The sequence below is a fragment of the Anas platyrhynchos genome, chromosome 6 (assembly GCF_047663525.1).
Source record: "Anas platyrhynchos isolate ZD024472 breed Pekin duck chromosome 6, IASCAAS_PekinDuck_T2T, whole genome shotgun sequence".
In the NCBI taxonomy this organism is placed as follows: Eukaryota; Metazoa; Chordata; class Aves; order Anseriformes; family Anatidae; genus Anas; species Anas platyrhynchos.
This window is the reverse complement of record NC_092592.1, coordinates 22,411,084-22,424,002: the sequence shown is the minus strand read 5'-3', so window position 1 is coordinate 22,424,002 and position 12,919 is coordinate 22,411,084. Positions and strand designations below refer to the sequence as shown.

Genomic DNA, 12,919 nt, shown 5'->3' with positions numbered 1-12,919 from the left:
ATCACAGGACTCTTCCAGGTTCACGTTTCAATACGGCCATCTCTGAAATCATTGTCTGATAGGAGCTGTAGGGAATGCAGCAGGGCAGCCTGTTAACTAGCGTTCTACTCCTGAACTATCTCATCCACAGTGTGACCTTCCTCTCCTCACGGGCTGCAGTTTCCCCAGACCCAGTACAACCACCTGGGACAGCTCCTTTCTGAAGGACTGGAATTAGACATCTGCACTGTCATTAACCCCAAAATTTCATCTTCCACACCATACCCCTGCATTTACCCTAGCTAGCAGCATGTCACAACCACATTTTCCCCAAACTGAAACTGCGCCCAGTCTCAACTAAGTAAATAAAATAGTGTAGGGTGACATGAAGTAACCTCTTCACAGGGTACTCACTTTGAAACATGCTTCTATCACCAGCATATTCCTTGACACAATGGGTAGAATTTAGCCATTCACATAAATAAAGCAGTGCTCCCCTATATTCTTTTCTTGTGCTAAGATTGCAGGTTAGTTAGAGGAGAGGTGGACAAGAAACTGTTTCCTTAGGCTTCCAGGGGAATAAAAGTGCCCACCTCATAGCCAAAGAGATCAGGTACTAATCAACTCCACTGGCAGTTAGGGTGACCACTCAACACAGAGCAACAGAAAAATCAAATGCATGGCCGTGGCATCTGCACCAAAGGCAATACAGAGAACAAACCTTTAGGAAGAGAGGAAGAAAGTCCAGCAGTCTTCTCTGTTGCTCCTCTGGGATGAGAAATGGAGCCACCTGCTCATATTCTACAAACTGTCTGCCTAGAGTCTCCCACTGGAGAGTATGACTCTGGGGCAGCTCGTCCTTGCTGTGCACAGGCTGTCCCAGTACTTCTGCTTTGTCTACATCACCAGGGCTTTGCTCCTGCTGTTCTGCTTTGCCAGGTGAATCCTCCAGCTGCCCCATGTGCTCAGTTGCTTTGTCCATGCTGAAATCAGAAATTAAGTTAAAGATACTGTGTTAGTTACAGCTGTCATCAACCCATACCACCCCATTGTCCTGTCAAACCAAACATTGACAGTCTTAACTATTGGAGTTGGGAAGCTTATAGGCTTGCTGTCACTAATTCTTTTCCACTTCTAATGGCTAAGAGCTCTGCTCCTGGAAAACAGCATTCCTACCTTGCAATCATATGTATGCATGTTTCATAAGAGAGAGCTCTTTGATTTTCTACACAACTCATCTGGGCTTTGGAAGGACAAAATGATAAACCAGGCAGGAAATCTGGATTCTAGCCCCAACTTTAACAGAGTCAGATTTTCTCATTTCTTCTGTTGCCTCAACTATAAAAGAAAAATCATAACTATTACCATCATCAGATTTGCAACAGAAGAGCACTATTCAAGATCCAGGTTATGTATTTCGTTAAGTGTGAATGCTAAACTAAGCTGTGTGTCTGACGTATCCCCCACCTTGAGCAAGGATGAAACATCAGCTGGGAATACTGGTTGTTCATTAAATTTGACCTACAATTGGTCCATCTTGTGCTGTAGGTAAAGGAATCCCTCTAATAACCTTATCTCAACCCCAAGTCCTCTCATCTATCTTCCAGATCTGTTTTTACCCATAGTCTTTTGGAAGGTCAATGATTCAGCCTTGAACCCACAGCAACTCTACACCTTTGTCAGAGCCTTCTGTGAGCTCACCCCGCTACCCAGAGCTGTCACAACCTTTCATGTTTGTGTGAGTGGAAGTTAGGCTTCTCCAGTTTCAACCAAAATCAGCCATATACTGTGTGCTGTCTAGGACACTGACTGCTCAAAATTGAGGGATATGACACAAACTATTACAGTGTGGAGGCAGTGAGGCAGCTGTCAACAAGGAGGAACAGGCTCCATTGCTTTACTTGACAAATTGATCATCTTTTAAGAGCCTAGAAGAATCTTTAACCAATCATTAACACTCTCTCAAAGAAAAACAGCATACACCTTTTCCTAGGAGATAGGTTCTCTATGTATAGTGGCTTTTTGCTTAACACTGTAGATTGTCAATAAAAAATGACAAAAAGCAATGTAATTCAAAAACTGAGTCAGTTCTCCTGCATTGTCCATTTATACACCCCTTGAAATAAAAATGGACTCTTATTAGCCTTGTTTAGAAATTACGAGCCAACAGTGATAGTATATTTGGGATTCTCTTCCTTAGCCATCAATCAGCTACACAGTTTGCTTGCTGCTTGCACCCTACCCACTCCAAGCCAGATAAACCTGTTTCACTTCCACACACATGCAGCAGCTCTGAGCTGCAGAGATGAAGAAGGTGACACTATCTTGTCACTGGGCAGCACACCACCTGCAGCAGGCTGATGGTCCCAGAAGACACCTATGCTTGGATCCAAATGCTGATCCTTCACAGTACAGAGAAGGGTAACTACCATAGCCCATACACCATCCTTCACTAGGAGATGGAGGGTCTACGAGATTTGAATCAGTCTCCAAGGGTATCAATCTGGAGCTTCCAACCTCAAGAACAGTTTGTTTCACTGCTGTTGTTTTCCTTAATTGTCTGTGTCAATACAACACAGTTTTGCGAGCAGAAAAAGTATGACGACTGTGCCAGCACTGAGTAAACAGGAAGACAGTGTTCCTCATGACTGTGTGGGAGAGACATTTGTCATATGTTATCCTTTGCCCTTGTATAGGATTTCAGCCCACTTCAGTCATCACAAAGCTGTACCATGTACTGAAAAAGCCTAGGTGCTGTTCTAGGAGTCAGTGATAGCATAGTTCAGTCACTTTTTCAAGGAGGCTGCTCTCACATCCCCAATGACACAATCCTCTTTCCTAAGGGAAGTATCTTGCTGTGGAAACTACCGTGCTAAACCTGAAGCAATGCTAAGGAACAAGTTACCCACACTCCTACTGTCTAGATTTACCTTGATCATTTGTATAAGCTCAAAATCCATGACAGAGGCAGACATTTTACAGATGGTGAAACTGAGGCACAGAAGTGAAATGCAGTGCCTACAGTGACCATCAGAAGGCCATCAACTGAGCAATCAGTGGAACAGCTTGAACGAAGGCAAAAGTAGTTACCAATTTTCTCTTTCTATTCATAATTTACTTTGCAGGCTTTCTTGCTGATTGCACAGCAAAGACAAGCAGGGCTGGTCACTCAAAACATTTTCAGACTATAAAGCTATGTAATGGCAAAATGAGGGTCACAATTTGCCTCCTTATTTACTCCAACTGTTCAGACTACAAGAGGCACATTAAACTAAACATCAGACCCCTAGTGTTATTCTGTTTTCTCCACTTGCACTTTCTACTTTGCATGTTCTGCCTCCTAATAGCGTTTGCTTGGATCTACAGTTTCATTTGGGCTTCTAAATCCTTTGTGTTTTCTATTCCTCTTGGAGGAAAATTGTTCTTCTGGATCCATCAACATATCACAGGATTTGAGACTCACATATCTGTGGTACTAAGAATAACTTAGATATTTTGAAAAGGTCTAATCTGTTGACTCTCTGCTACATCCAACCATTTCTACTGATCCTCATCTTAAATCTTAAAATTGCCTACTTCAGTTTTGGTTATGTTATAAATACCACAATAATAGAAAAAGTGAAGTTTACATACTAAATAGTAACAAAAAAAGACCCAAAAGTGAAAATATATAAAAGAAACATAATGCTATCATTCAGAAAGTGATGTCAGGTAACAGAGAGGAAGTTGAACTTACTCATGTATTTTCCCTTTTGGTCTAAATGAATATTGTATGAAATCACACGACACTGTGGTTATGCCTTTTCAGACTGATAGGATAAAAGGGAAGAAAGGCTTGACCAAAGCTGGTAGAGAGATAATGTTGATATTAAAAGCTTAATGGTTGAACAAGCATGATTTTTGTAAAGACTCATTTTTACTTCAGCATTACTTATATTTACCTTAGTTTTTGTCTCTGCCAGAAATCTAAAGAATAATCCCATAGTGCTACAAAAATCCCAAATTGCACCAAATCAAGAAGTATCCTTAAACATTAAAAAATATTTGTTATCTGAGAAGGGTCTCATACTAGGACAGTTAAGCAAAACACAGTAAGACCTGATACCAAATTTCAGAGTTTGGTCCACTTTTTATAGTAAGTGTCTGAAAATAAATAAATAAAATAAATAAATAAATGGTAATTTAAAACCCTGGACCCTGGTACCCATCAGAAATGCACAGCTCACAGCGCCCCAAAAATCCACTGGGTGATGACTCTTAATATCACCTTCTCCTTCTTGGCAGCCAAGATATGCCTGTTCATTAAACAGTCATGCCAGTCAAATATTTGAAATGCTTAAAACAAGGATTCCTGTACCCCCCAGGTAAAGTAACATCAGAAGGCTCTCTGATGTTATATGATCCAAGCAGTGGAAGGCATCTCCTTTCTTGTATGAACTGGTTTATCCCACAAATTCTAGTTGACCCTGAATTCAGCCGCAACCTCCTTTTTTGTGGCTCACACTATTCTGTCCTTACAGGCACCAACAACAGTTCCTCAGAAACAGAACACTGTGCCAGACTGTCTATCTACTATTTTACCTCTGTCCCTCAATCTATCATTTTCCTACCCATCATTGCCAGGTCCTTTTAATTGTAATTTTAACTCCTTCCTTGGGAAGGAATTCACTCTTCATAAATTTTGGCCCAGCATTTCATACAATGGGGGCCTAATCTGATTGATGACTTGAACCAAGCACTGTCAAAAAGTAATATACAAAGGGGTTTTAAAATACTTGTCAGCTTAGAGAAAGTTGAAAGCTGTTCAAAGAACAAGTTGTATTTCAGTAGCACACAGTCCTTACTTTTTCAGCAATAGGTATCATTTCAGCTTGTTTCAAGAAGGTATGACACTATTGCTGCCAAAGGAATTTCCTTAATTTATGCTAGAATGTAATTTGCTTAAGCTTATTTTTAGTTTTGAGTATATTAAGTTGTAAAACGCCTTTCTGTGCAGTACAACCTCTCAAAATCATTATTTGGGTCTCAAACACATAACAGCATTTATCTTTACTTCTGTTTGAAGAGCACGTCCATGAAGTTCAAAAGTGGATACAAAACTGACTTAAGCCCTCTCTCATATACCCACTCTTCATTTTTTCTCCTTTAAAAAAAGTAGCTTCTGAATATCTAATTGGAAGTATTTTCTTCTCTGACTTGCATACGCCACTAATGAAGTCAAGAGAAATGAAGCCCAGATACCAAAAAGATTACTTTTAAGGTATTGTCTTCCTGGCAGTGAAGCAAATGCTCCCCAGCCCAAGAGTAAACAGAATATTCCCGGTTAGTCACAGACAAAATAGTTGTACAAACTCAAAAGAATAAGACCAGGGTAATTATCTCAAAATGGCAGCTCATTGATAAGGACCAACTCTAATGAGTTTCCACTAGCAGCAGCAATAGATAAACCCTATTGTCATTACTAGAATAAAAGATACAAGCAAACAGCTCTGCTCCTTTTTCCTCCTTGTGCTGCTTGTGCTGCATTTCAGGGTGAGCTTTGACTGAAGCTTTTGCTGTTTGAAAATGATCCTACCACAACAAACCAATTGCAGATCATGCTGCAGATCCCTTCAACAGCTAAATCTGTTTCTTCCCCTTTCACAGAAAAATCTCTTGACATACCTGGGCTCCTGTATTCAGCAGCTCCTCCTGCAGTCAACAGCCACATCCAGAGAACTGAGCTTTGTTGCTTCTGTCTTATTATGCATCTTGGTGCATGCAGCAGCTCCCACTCTGCTCTTTAAACTTTCCACTGTGAATCACTTGATTAGCTGCTGCACTTATTTCCTGAAGAAAGCAGAAGTGGAAAAGAGCAAATGAACCACGTGTTCAGGACCCACCAAGCTCCCAAAGCAACACAATTCAGTTGATGCGCAAACCTGGCAGGCATTGCATTCCTCTGTCTGGATAAAGAGTAACCAGTTATTCTCCCTCCTCCCCCACCTCCCAATACCATATTCACAATGAAGAGTGTGTCTGTGTTGTGGTGGTGTTAATTTTGTTTCTAAGTTTAAGGTTTTACCAAACCACTACAGGAATACAGCACCACAAAGCTCACACTCTGTGCAACATATGCAAAAAGTACTGTCAACAACTGGAGTCCTTCCTCAAATGCAGTACCCTTAAAATAAATATACTTGAACACTGAGGTAAATATTCAAGCCCTTGACTTCTCTACTAAAATGGCTAAGGCAGCTAATCAAAGAGGCAAATGAGCACTGTAAACTGCACTGACAACAAAGAAGTCTTGATTAGCCATGGGGTGGGAAAAAACTACTTCTCAGTTGTCTTTTTGCTTTTTTTGTTCTTCCCAATGACATACCTCAAAGGCTTTAAAATTGTTTTTTAAGAGGAGAGGATGTAAACTTTTTATACAGAGGAAAAATAAGAATGTTTTAAACTGTTTCTCCCAGAAAATTCTACTGTGACCTTGAGCATTAATGGGATTGTGGCATTACAGAAACCTAAGGGCATTTTCCTCTATATAGTTAAAGTCACCAGTATTCTGTTAGTGTCTACTTCTCTCAAATGCCTGAAAAATTATTCAGGAGGAAGAACAATTTTCTCTTCCAGCTAAACTACAGCAGCACCCAGGCTGCTGGTTCCAATGGTAGAAGCACCAGGTCCTGAAAGGTCTGATTTCACTGTTGGACAGGGTTAGGTTATGACAACAACAGAAAAGTGATTGACTATATAACATGGGGACCTTCATTAATGCAGTGATGTTTCTAGCACACAATAATCCCAGTAGATTGTTCTCAATCTCCTTGTGTGACACAAGGTCGCACTTGGAGCCACCTGCACACAGGGGTGTCTCCAGTGAATGTGACATTGGGCTACTGGAAAGCTCAGCTGAGAGCTGCACACACAGGCTTCCAGGCAGCTCTGAGCACATGCAGAGCACAAGCCCATGCAGCCTGCATTGGCTGTGCCAACGTATCCACTGTTTTCCTGCCTTTAGGCTGTTCACATATTAGCCAATACTGTCCCAGTTGCAATCTAGCCCAAACCAGTGGTGATGAATGACAAGCACAGAGACACTGAAGAGAATATTAATACCATCCAAGAGAGAACACTGTTTTCCCCTTTCTAGTTTAGAAGAAGCCTAAATGTTACCACTGCTACTCCATTTCCCTTTTCATTGTCAGTTTACAATTGTGAAATGAGATCATTTGCAGCAGTGCCTCCATGTTGTTTGATCACAGATCTTTATTTCCCAGGAGCCTTCTCCTATCTAGTGGTGCCCCCTCCATGGACACTCTCAGGACACAAGCAGCCACATAGTCATTAGTAGATTTCTATCTCACGCAGCATAGGAATCATCATTTCTTTTTTATTTTGCACTATCTGCTGATGGGGCTGAAAGTGGAGAGTTTCAACACGCCCTCCTGTTCCATCTCTGCTTCACTGGAGCAGAACAGCTATAACCAAATTATCTGTAGTAAAAATAACTCAAGAAATAAAGACAAGCTAATAACTAATGTAGTAGGTCACGGCCCCACAACTTCCCTTGTCAGTTTGGACCATTTACATTTATACCCCATTGCACCATGCCTTCACCCACAAGGAAGAAGAGGAACTACCTTTCTTAAGCCTTCCCTCTGTCCAGTTGATCTGATCCAGAATTAGTACGCTTTGGGAGACTGACAGTTAGATAATAGGGACATTCTTTTTCAAGAAGTTCTGCACTTCACACCCAGCACTGTCAAGAAAGTCACCTAGATAACAGCTTCCCCACACATGTACAAGCACCAAAGTCTGTATAATCCGGGACGGCCTCACAAGACCAAATTCTCTCTGAACATTTCCTGAGCCCATTCAGCATGCCAGAAAGCAGGCCTCTCAGTTCTACAAAAAGGAACAGTTAGCTGTATTAAAACAGACCCCAAAAAAAGTTTTTCTTTACAAAAGGAAATTCTCCCCTGGCTGTCATCTCACTGCTAGCTCCTTCCTATCACATACCTTCGCAGTAACACTAAGCAGCACCGGGCGATCTAAGGCAAAGGTCTGTGGATAACTACCAGACCCACCTGTCTTACAGCACCGAATAACATCCTTTACACCAATTCACATGAAACTTCTCTTCACTCTTCCTGCCTCCAAACACAAGAGGAAAAACCCTGTTCCATGCCTGTGCAGTACAGGCAACATTTTCTGCTTCACATTCACAAATTCTCCTCTCTTCAGTGACAGAAGATGTCAGTGAGACCACAGAGAAAGGTAACACACAAAAAAAGCAAACCCAGAGACGACCAAAAGCCTGGGAGGCCTTGGGTGGTAGCTGCCATGCAGCAGGAGATGACCGGGGCTGTGGGGAAGGAAGCTGCCCCTCAGGCTTGCCCACTGCAGCACACAGTCGGGCCTGAGGGGACCTGTGGCTGCAGGCCGCGCTACCAGCCCTGGGGAAATCAGCAGGGCCGTGCTACGCAGACAGTAGTTTGCATATTTGTGTGCCTGCACGGGTAGCTGAAGTTCAGGATTAAGGTAAATGGAGCTAATGCTGATGAAGCCATAAAGGTGGTAGCAACGTGTTGCTGCCAGGCAGCTGTCCTCTGCATGTGGCCACCCTGTACCTCTCTGAGCTGAGCACACTTGCTTTGAGTTCAGAGATGCCACTACACCACTAACTATGCTGACACCATGATGATCAGAAGCAGCAACTTGCTGAAGTAATGCTCCAGACTCCTCTCACAAAAGGTGTCCATTTTCTTCCCTAGACATCTAGGGGGTCCATGAGCCACCCTCTGGGCCTCCCAGCACACAGGCTGGATCTTGGCAGCAATAAGATTTGGAGGGGTGGTGTTGTGACATGGATAATATCCACAACATGGATATGAAATATATGAAATTCTGTTGTTTCAAAGGGTTTCACTGGTAATTGGTACAAAATTCCCTCCATCAACAAGAGTCCTTAAATCAAACTGTCATGTTTATATGTTTTTGTTTCAACAAGAATGAACCAAAGTAAATCCAATAGGCTGGGTCTTATACATCAGACTAGAGTAGTGGTTTTCAGTCTTTTTCAAGTTGTGAAATTCTGAAGTAGTTTCCTATGAACCTTTACAGAAAAAGTTCAAGGCTGCTGCTTTTAAAGTCCCCCTTTTCTTAGTTATTTTTTGTGGCTTCTTTAAAAGGAGTCAGGAATGGTCATGAAGGAAATATCAGTGGACTATAAGTCCAGAAATACAAATTGAAACTCTAATATTTTAATCCTGTCCTTAACTATACACCACCAAAATTATTCCAGCTATTCCAGTCAGTAAAACAATAGCAACTTCTAAAGAGAAAAAAATAAAAAAAAAAAAAATAAAAAAAAAAAGAAAAAAGAAAAGAAAAACCAGCCACATTTAGAAAATATTTTGTAACAAAAAGTTAAAACCTTTTTTTTTTTTTTTTTTTTTTTTTTTCCCCAGAAGAAAAAAGGATCAAATCTGAAAGTTCCTCTGGAAGTTGTTATTTACACTAAATGTCACCTACTGACCAGAAATACATTGTGCATGAAAATTTTTAAGGTGGCTTGGCTAAACACATGATATTCACACTGGAAGGCATGCATATTCATCTACTGAGATTGAGGAAGTTGAAAGCCTAATGGAACGTATAACGGCATACCATTTCCCCCCTTCCTGTACCTCAGCTCAACATTCTACTACATGATATAAAGGAATTCATTGTTTTCAGGAGTATTTGAATTAATAGATCATGATGCAGACATTCTGCAGTAAAACATCTACAAAATATAAAGGTAGACTTGAACACACAGCACTCATCAGAAAACAACACTCTCAGACTCAGTCAAAAGCACAAGATATAATTACATAAACATATTGACCAAGAGCTGCTTTCCAGGAAGATTTACTTATCTCAGTCTGGAGAATCAGCACCAAAACCTCTAGCAAACACCACTTTCTCAAAGTCTTAGAAATATTTTCTTCCTTTTTAATACCTCCATTTGCTCTCAAGCAAGGATTTTTAGCTTGCACAGCCTGCAGTAACTCTTTATTGTCGGAAGAAATAGGGAGCCTGAAGTTTAGGCTAAACCAATTAAACAAAATTCATGCAAAGCATATGTGAAAGCAGATATTTTACATCTCTGATGTATCCCGTACTAACAACCTTTTTTTTTTTTTCTTTTTAGCTCCCAGTTCTATTTATAAATTCCTGCTCCTGACCTTGCTCTCCTGTAAGCTGCACTCCCAGAGGGACTCTGCATATATCCAGGAAGGCAGCTATCCCACAGCAATAACTACTCAGGTACCTTCAAATAACTAATAAGCATGCTTAACAAGCCCTCAGACCCTATAAATGGGCAAACCTGGCTTTTCTACATTCTTCTAGCTCTCTGAACTAGACTCATGTACCTTCTCCACTTCTTACTTAGTGTTAGTATTTGCGGAACACTGCAATTGTACCCAATTGCTAGATTTCAGTGTCATAAAAAATTTTGAGCAGAAACAACGAGGACAAACTGATATAAGCAGTAGGTTTGCTATCTGATATTCCTTTGCTAAAAACAATTCTTGAAACTGAGTAGGTCCTTGGGAACTGTTTTCATCTTTTCCTAGGAAAGGACTGCTTTTATGGTGTTCAGATGATTGTTCTAGGCTAGTAAATAAAAGGGGAAAAACAAACAAACAAAAACTCTGTTTAACTTACAGCCAGATAATACATTATTAGTTTCTTTTCTGCTAGGAGCTTAACCTATAAGAATGCATAAAATTGCTGCTGCTGCTCAGAAAAAAAAAAAAAATATATATATATATATATATATATTAGAACTGAAATTAAACCCTCGTCCTGAACATATCGAAATACTTTGTTAAAGAGAAAAGTTGAACAATAAAAAGCTCATCATTAGCTGCACAATCACTTGTCAGCTTAGTGTATTCAGACCTTGAAAGTACAGCTTACAAATTTGCAGCAGAGGCTGCTACCACATGGAGTAGAGGAGGAACTGGTAAAATCAGTTACCTTGCAGAGAGTCTCACCAGAAAAAGGAAGTGCATCAGGCTCCTCAGCAGCTGCTTGTTAGATAGGAATCCCTTTTGCTGCACTGCTATCCCAGGGCTGGAGAGCAGTGGCTCAGAGCTGACAATCCATAAAATTATTTCTGGATGTCTGTGTGTTAGGATGCCAGTCCAGACACTGGGTCTTGGGATGCCTCTGCTTGAAGTTATTGCCTCTTTGTGAGCAGATGGATGTGAATGGCAGGGCTCACATGGAGGTCTAAGAAGACTTACTCAGTATTTAGGGTTTTTAAGCTGCACAAAAAGAGACCAGTCTTGAAGTGAAACTTACACCATTGTTTTGTAGCTCAGTCACTCACTACAACAAGCTTAGAGGGAAGTGTAGTTGCCTCGTGAAGGAAGCAGAAAGTTCTTTGGTCCACCTCATGAGAATGTGGGATAAACATGCATTCAGAGGGTAATCTACAAGGTTTATGTCTCCATCATGTCAATTACATAGCAACAAACTAGTACCAGAGCCTATGCTCAGAGCAGTGAGAGAGTTACCAGCATCTTTACAAAAAAAAAGTCAGTCCCGTGGCTTGTGTTTCATTCTCCACAGTTGGAGATGTAGCTCAGAGGTGGGATTCATCTGAAGAGCCTTCCTGAATGCACGGATGACAAGCGTATGATTAAATATTTCACGTGGTCAGGCCAGGCTCTAGTGGTAAATTTTCTTTCTATTTGAAATCATTTCCATTGAACTTTTATATTTATTTTATTTCTTAATTGTTGCTTAAGTGAGAAAAGAATAAAGATGAAAAATTCAGCCTGTCTTTCCCCCATACAAGCATGCCTGTAAGAGATATTCAGAGCTCTTCCTTTACCCCACAGCTATTCTATCCATGCAGACCACAAATATGAAACTATATCTTGCAGCCTTTTAGCCCCCACCCCAGCTCCAGACATTACCTGTTTGCTGTGTCTCAGAGGTAGGTAGCATCAGCAGCCTGCATTCAGAGCATTTCATGTGTTGGCACCTTCGCCTCCAAGTGTCACCAGGTGGCAGCACAGCAGAAGGGCTCTCGAGGTCTGATGCCACAGAAAGCCTGGAGCTCCCATTGGTTTTCCCCAGTCCGTCTTAAATAAGGAGAGTACATCATAGAACAAAATATTATTACTTTCGTTCCTGTATATACTTTCAGCAATTTGAACTTTTATAGAATTACATTTCGAGCTTCTGGAATAGACACATTTTGGTTGGGCACCCAGCAGAGAAGCCACTTGGAACACAGTGGTCTGTTTTGACCCTCCCATTCTAGGGGCACAGAAGCTGTCAGCATGTAGCAGAGCAAATAAAGGATTATGAACAAAGAATGGAGCTTGGTGTGGGTAGGAAATTGCTTGTAAACTTGGTCAACTTGGCAAATAGTTTCAGAAGAAAAAAAGCAGGGACGTGTAAAGGAAGATTTTTTTTCCTATTACTATTATTTATTTTTATTTTTTCCCCAATACTTTTGGAGCAAACCTAGTTGACATCGTTTTGAAAAGGCAACTTGCATTTAAACGTTGAACAAAAATGTAAGTAAGGTGATTAAATGTAAGTAAGATGCTGATTAAAGCATCACAAACAAAACAAACAAAAAGAATATCCAGAGATAAATGTCATTTGGGGGGTGTTAAATCATAGTCACATTTTTGGGAGGTTATTTTGTTGTTCTTAAAGAAAAAAAATCCTATTCACACAGTTCTGTTTCTATAAATCCAATGATATTTTTTCTTCAGCGTTATTACTTTCCAAGCTGTAAATTCCCTGCAGTAACACTAGCTTAGGAACTGTCTTCATAAGGATTTAGAACCTTTTTTTTTTTTTTTTTGGTGCTGCAATATTTCTGATATTCAATTGTGGTATCTCTCTGCAGACTCAGTACACTGCAGCTGCTGAGAGTCTG

The 12,919-nt window shown here is 40.7% G+C and overlaps 1 protein-coding gene across 6 annotated transcripts in view; it reads right to left on the bottom strand.

The window, feature by feature from the left end:
* The window catches only part of WDFY4 (WDFY family member 4), a 175,037-nt gene that overhangs the window by 122,968 nt on the left and 39,150 nt on the right, over nucleotides 1-12,919 (bottom strand). For 5 of the 6 annotated variants that reach the window (XR_005266603.2, XR_005266604.2, XM_072039558.1 and 2 more), the window contains exons 2-4: nucleotides 11,940-12,107; nucleotides 5,644-5,808; nucleotides 701-962 (exon numbers count right to left, since the gene is read on the bottom strand). Coding sequence is in view for 4 of the 6 variants with exons in the window: in XM_072039558.1 (XP_071895659.1) it covers nucleotides 701-961 (261 nt within the window). In the remaining 2 variants the exon portion in view is untranslated. Of the gene's footprint in view, nucleotides 1-700; nucleotides 963-5,643; nucleotides 5,809-11,009; nucleotides 11,283-11,939; nucleotides 12,108-12,919 lie in introns of all 6 variants that reach the window. The other variant, XM_072039559.1, reaches the window with a different exon arrangement.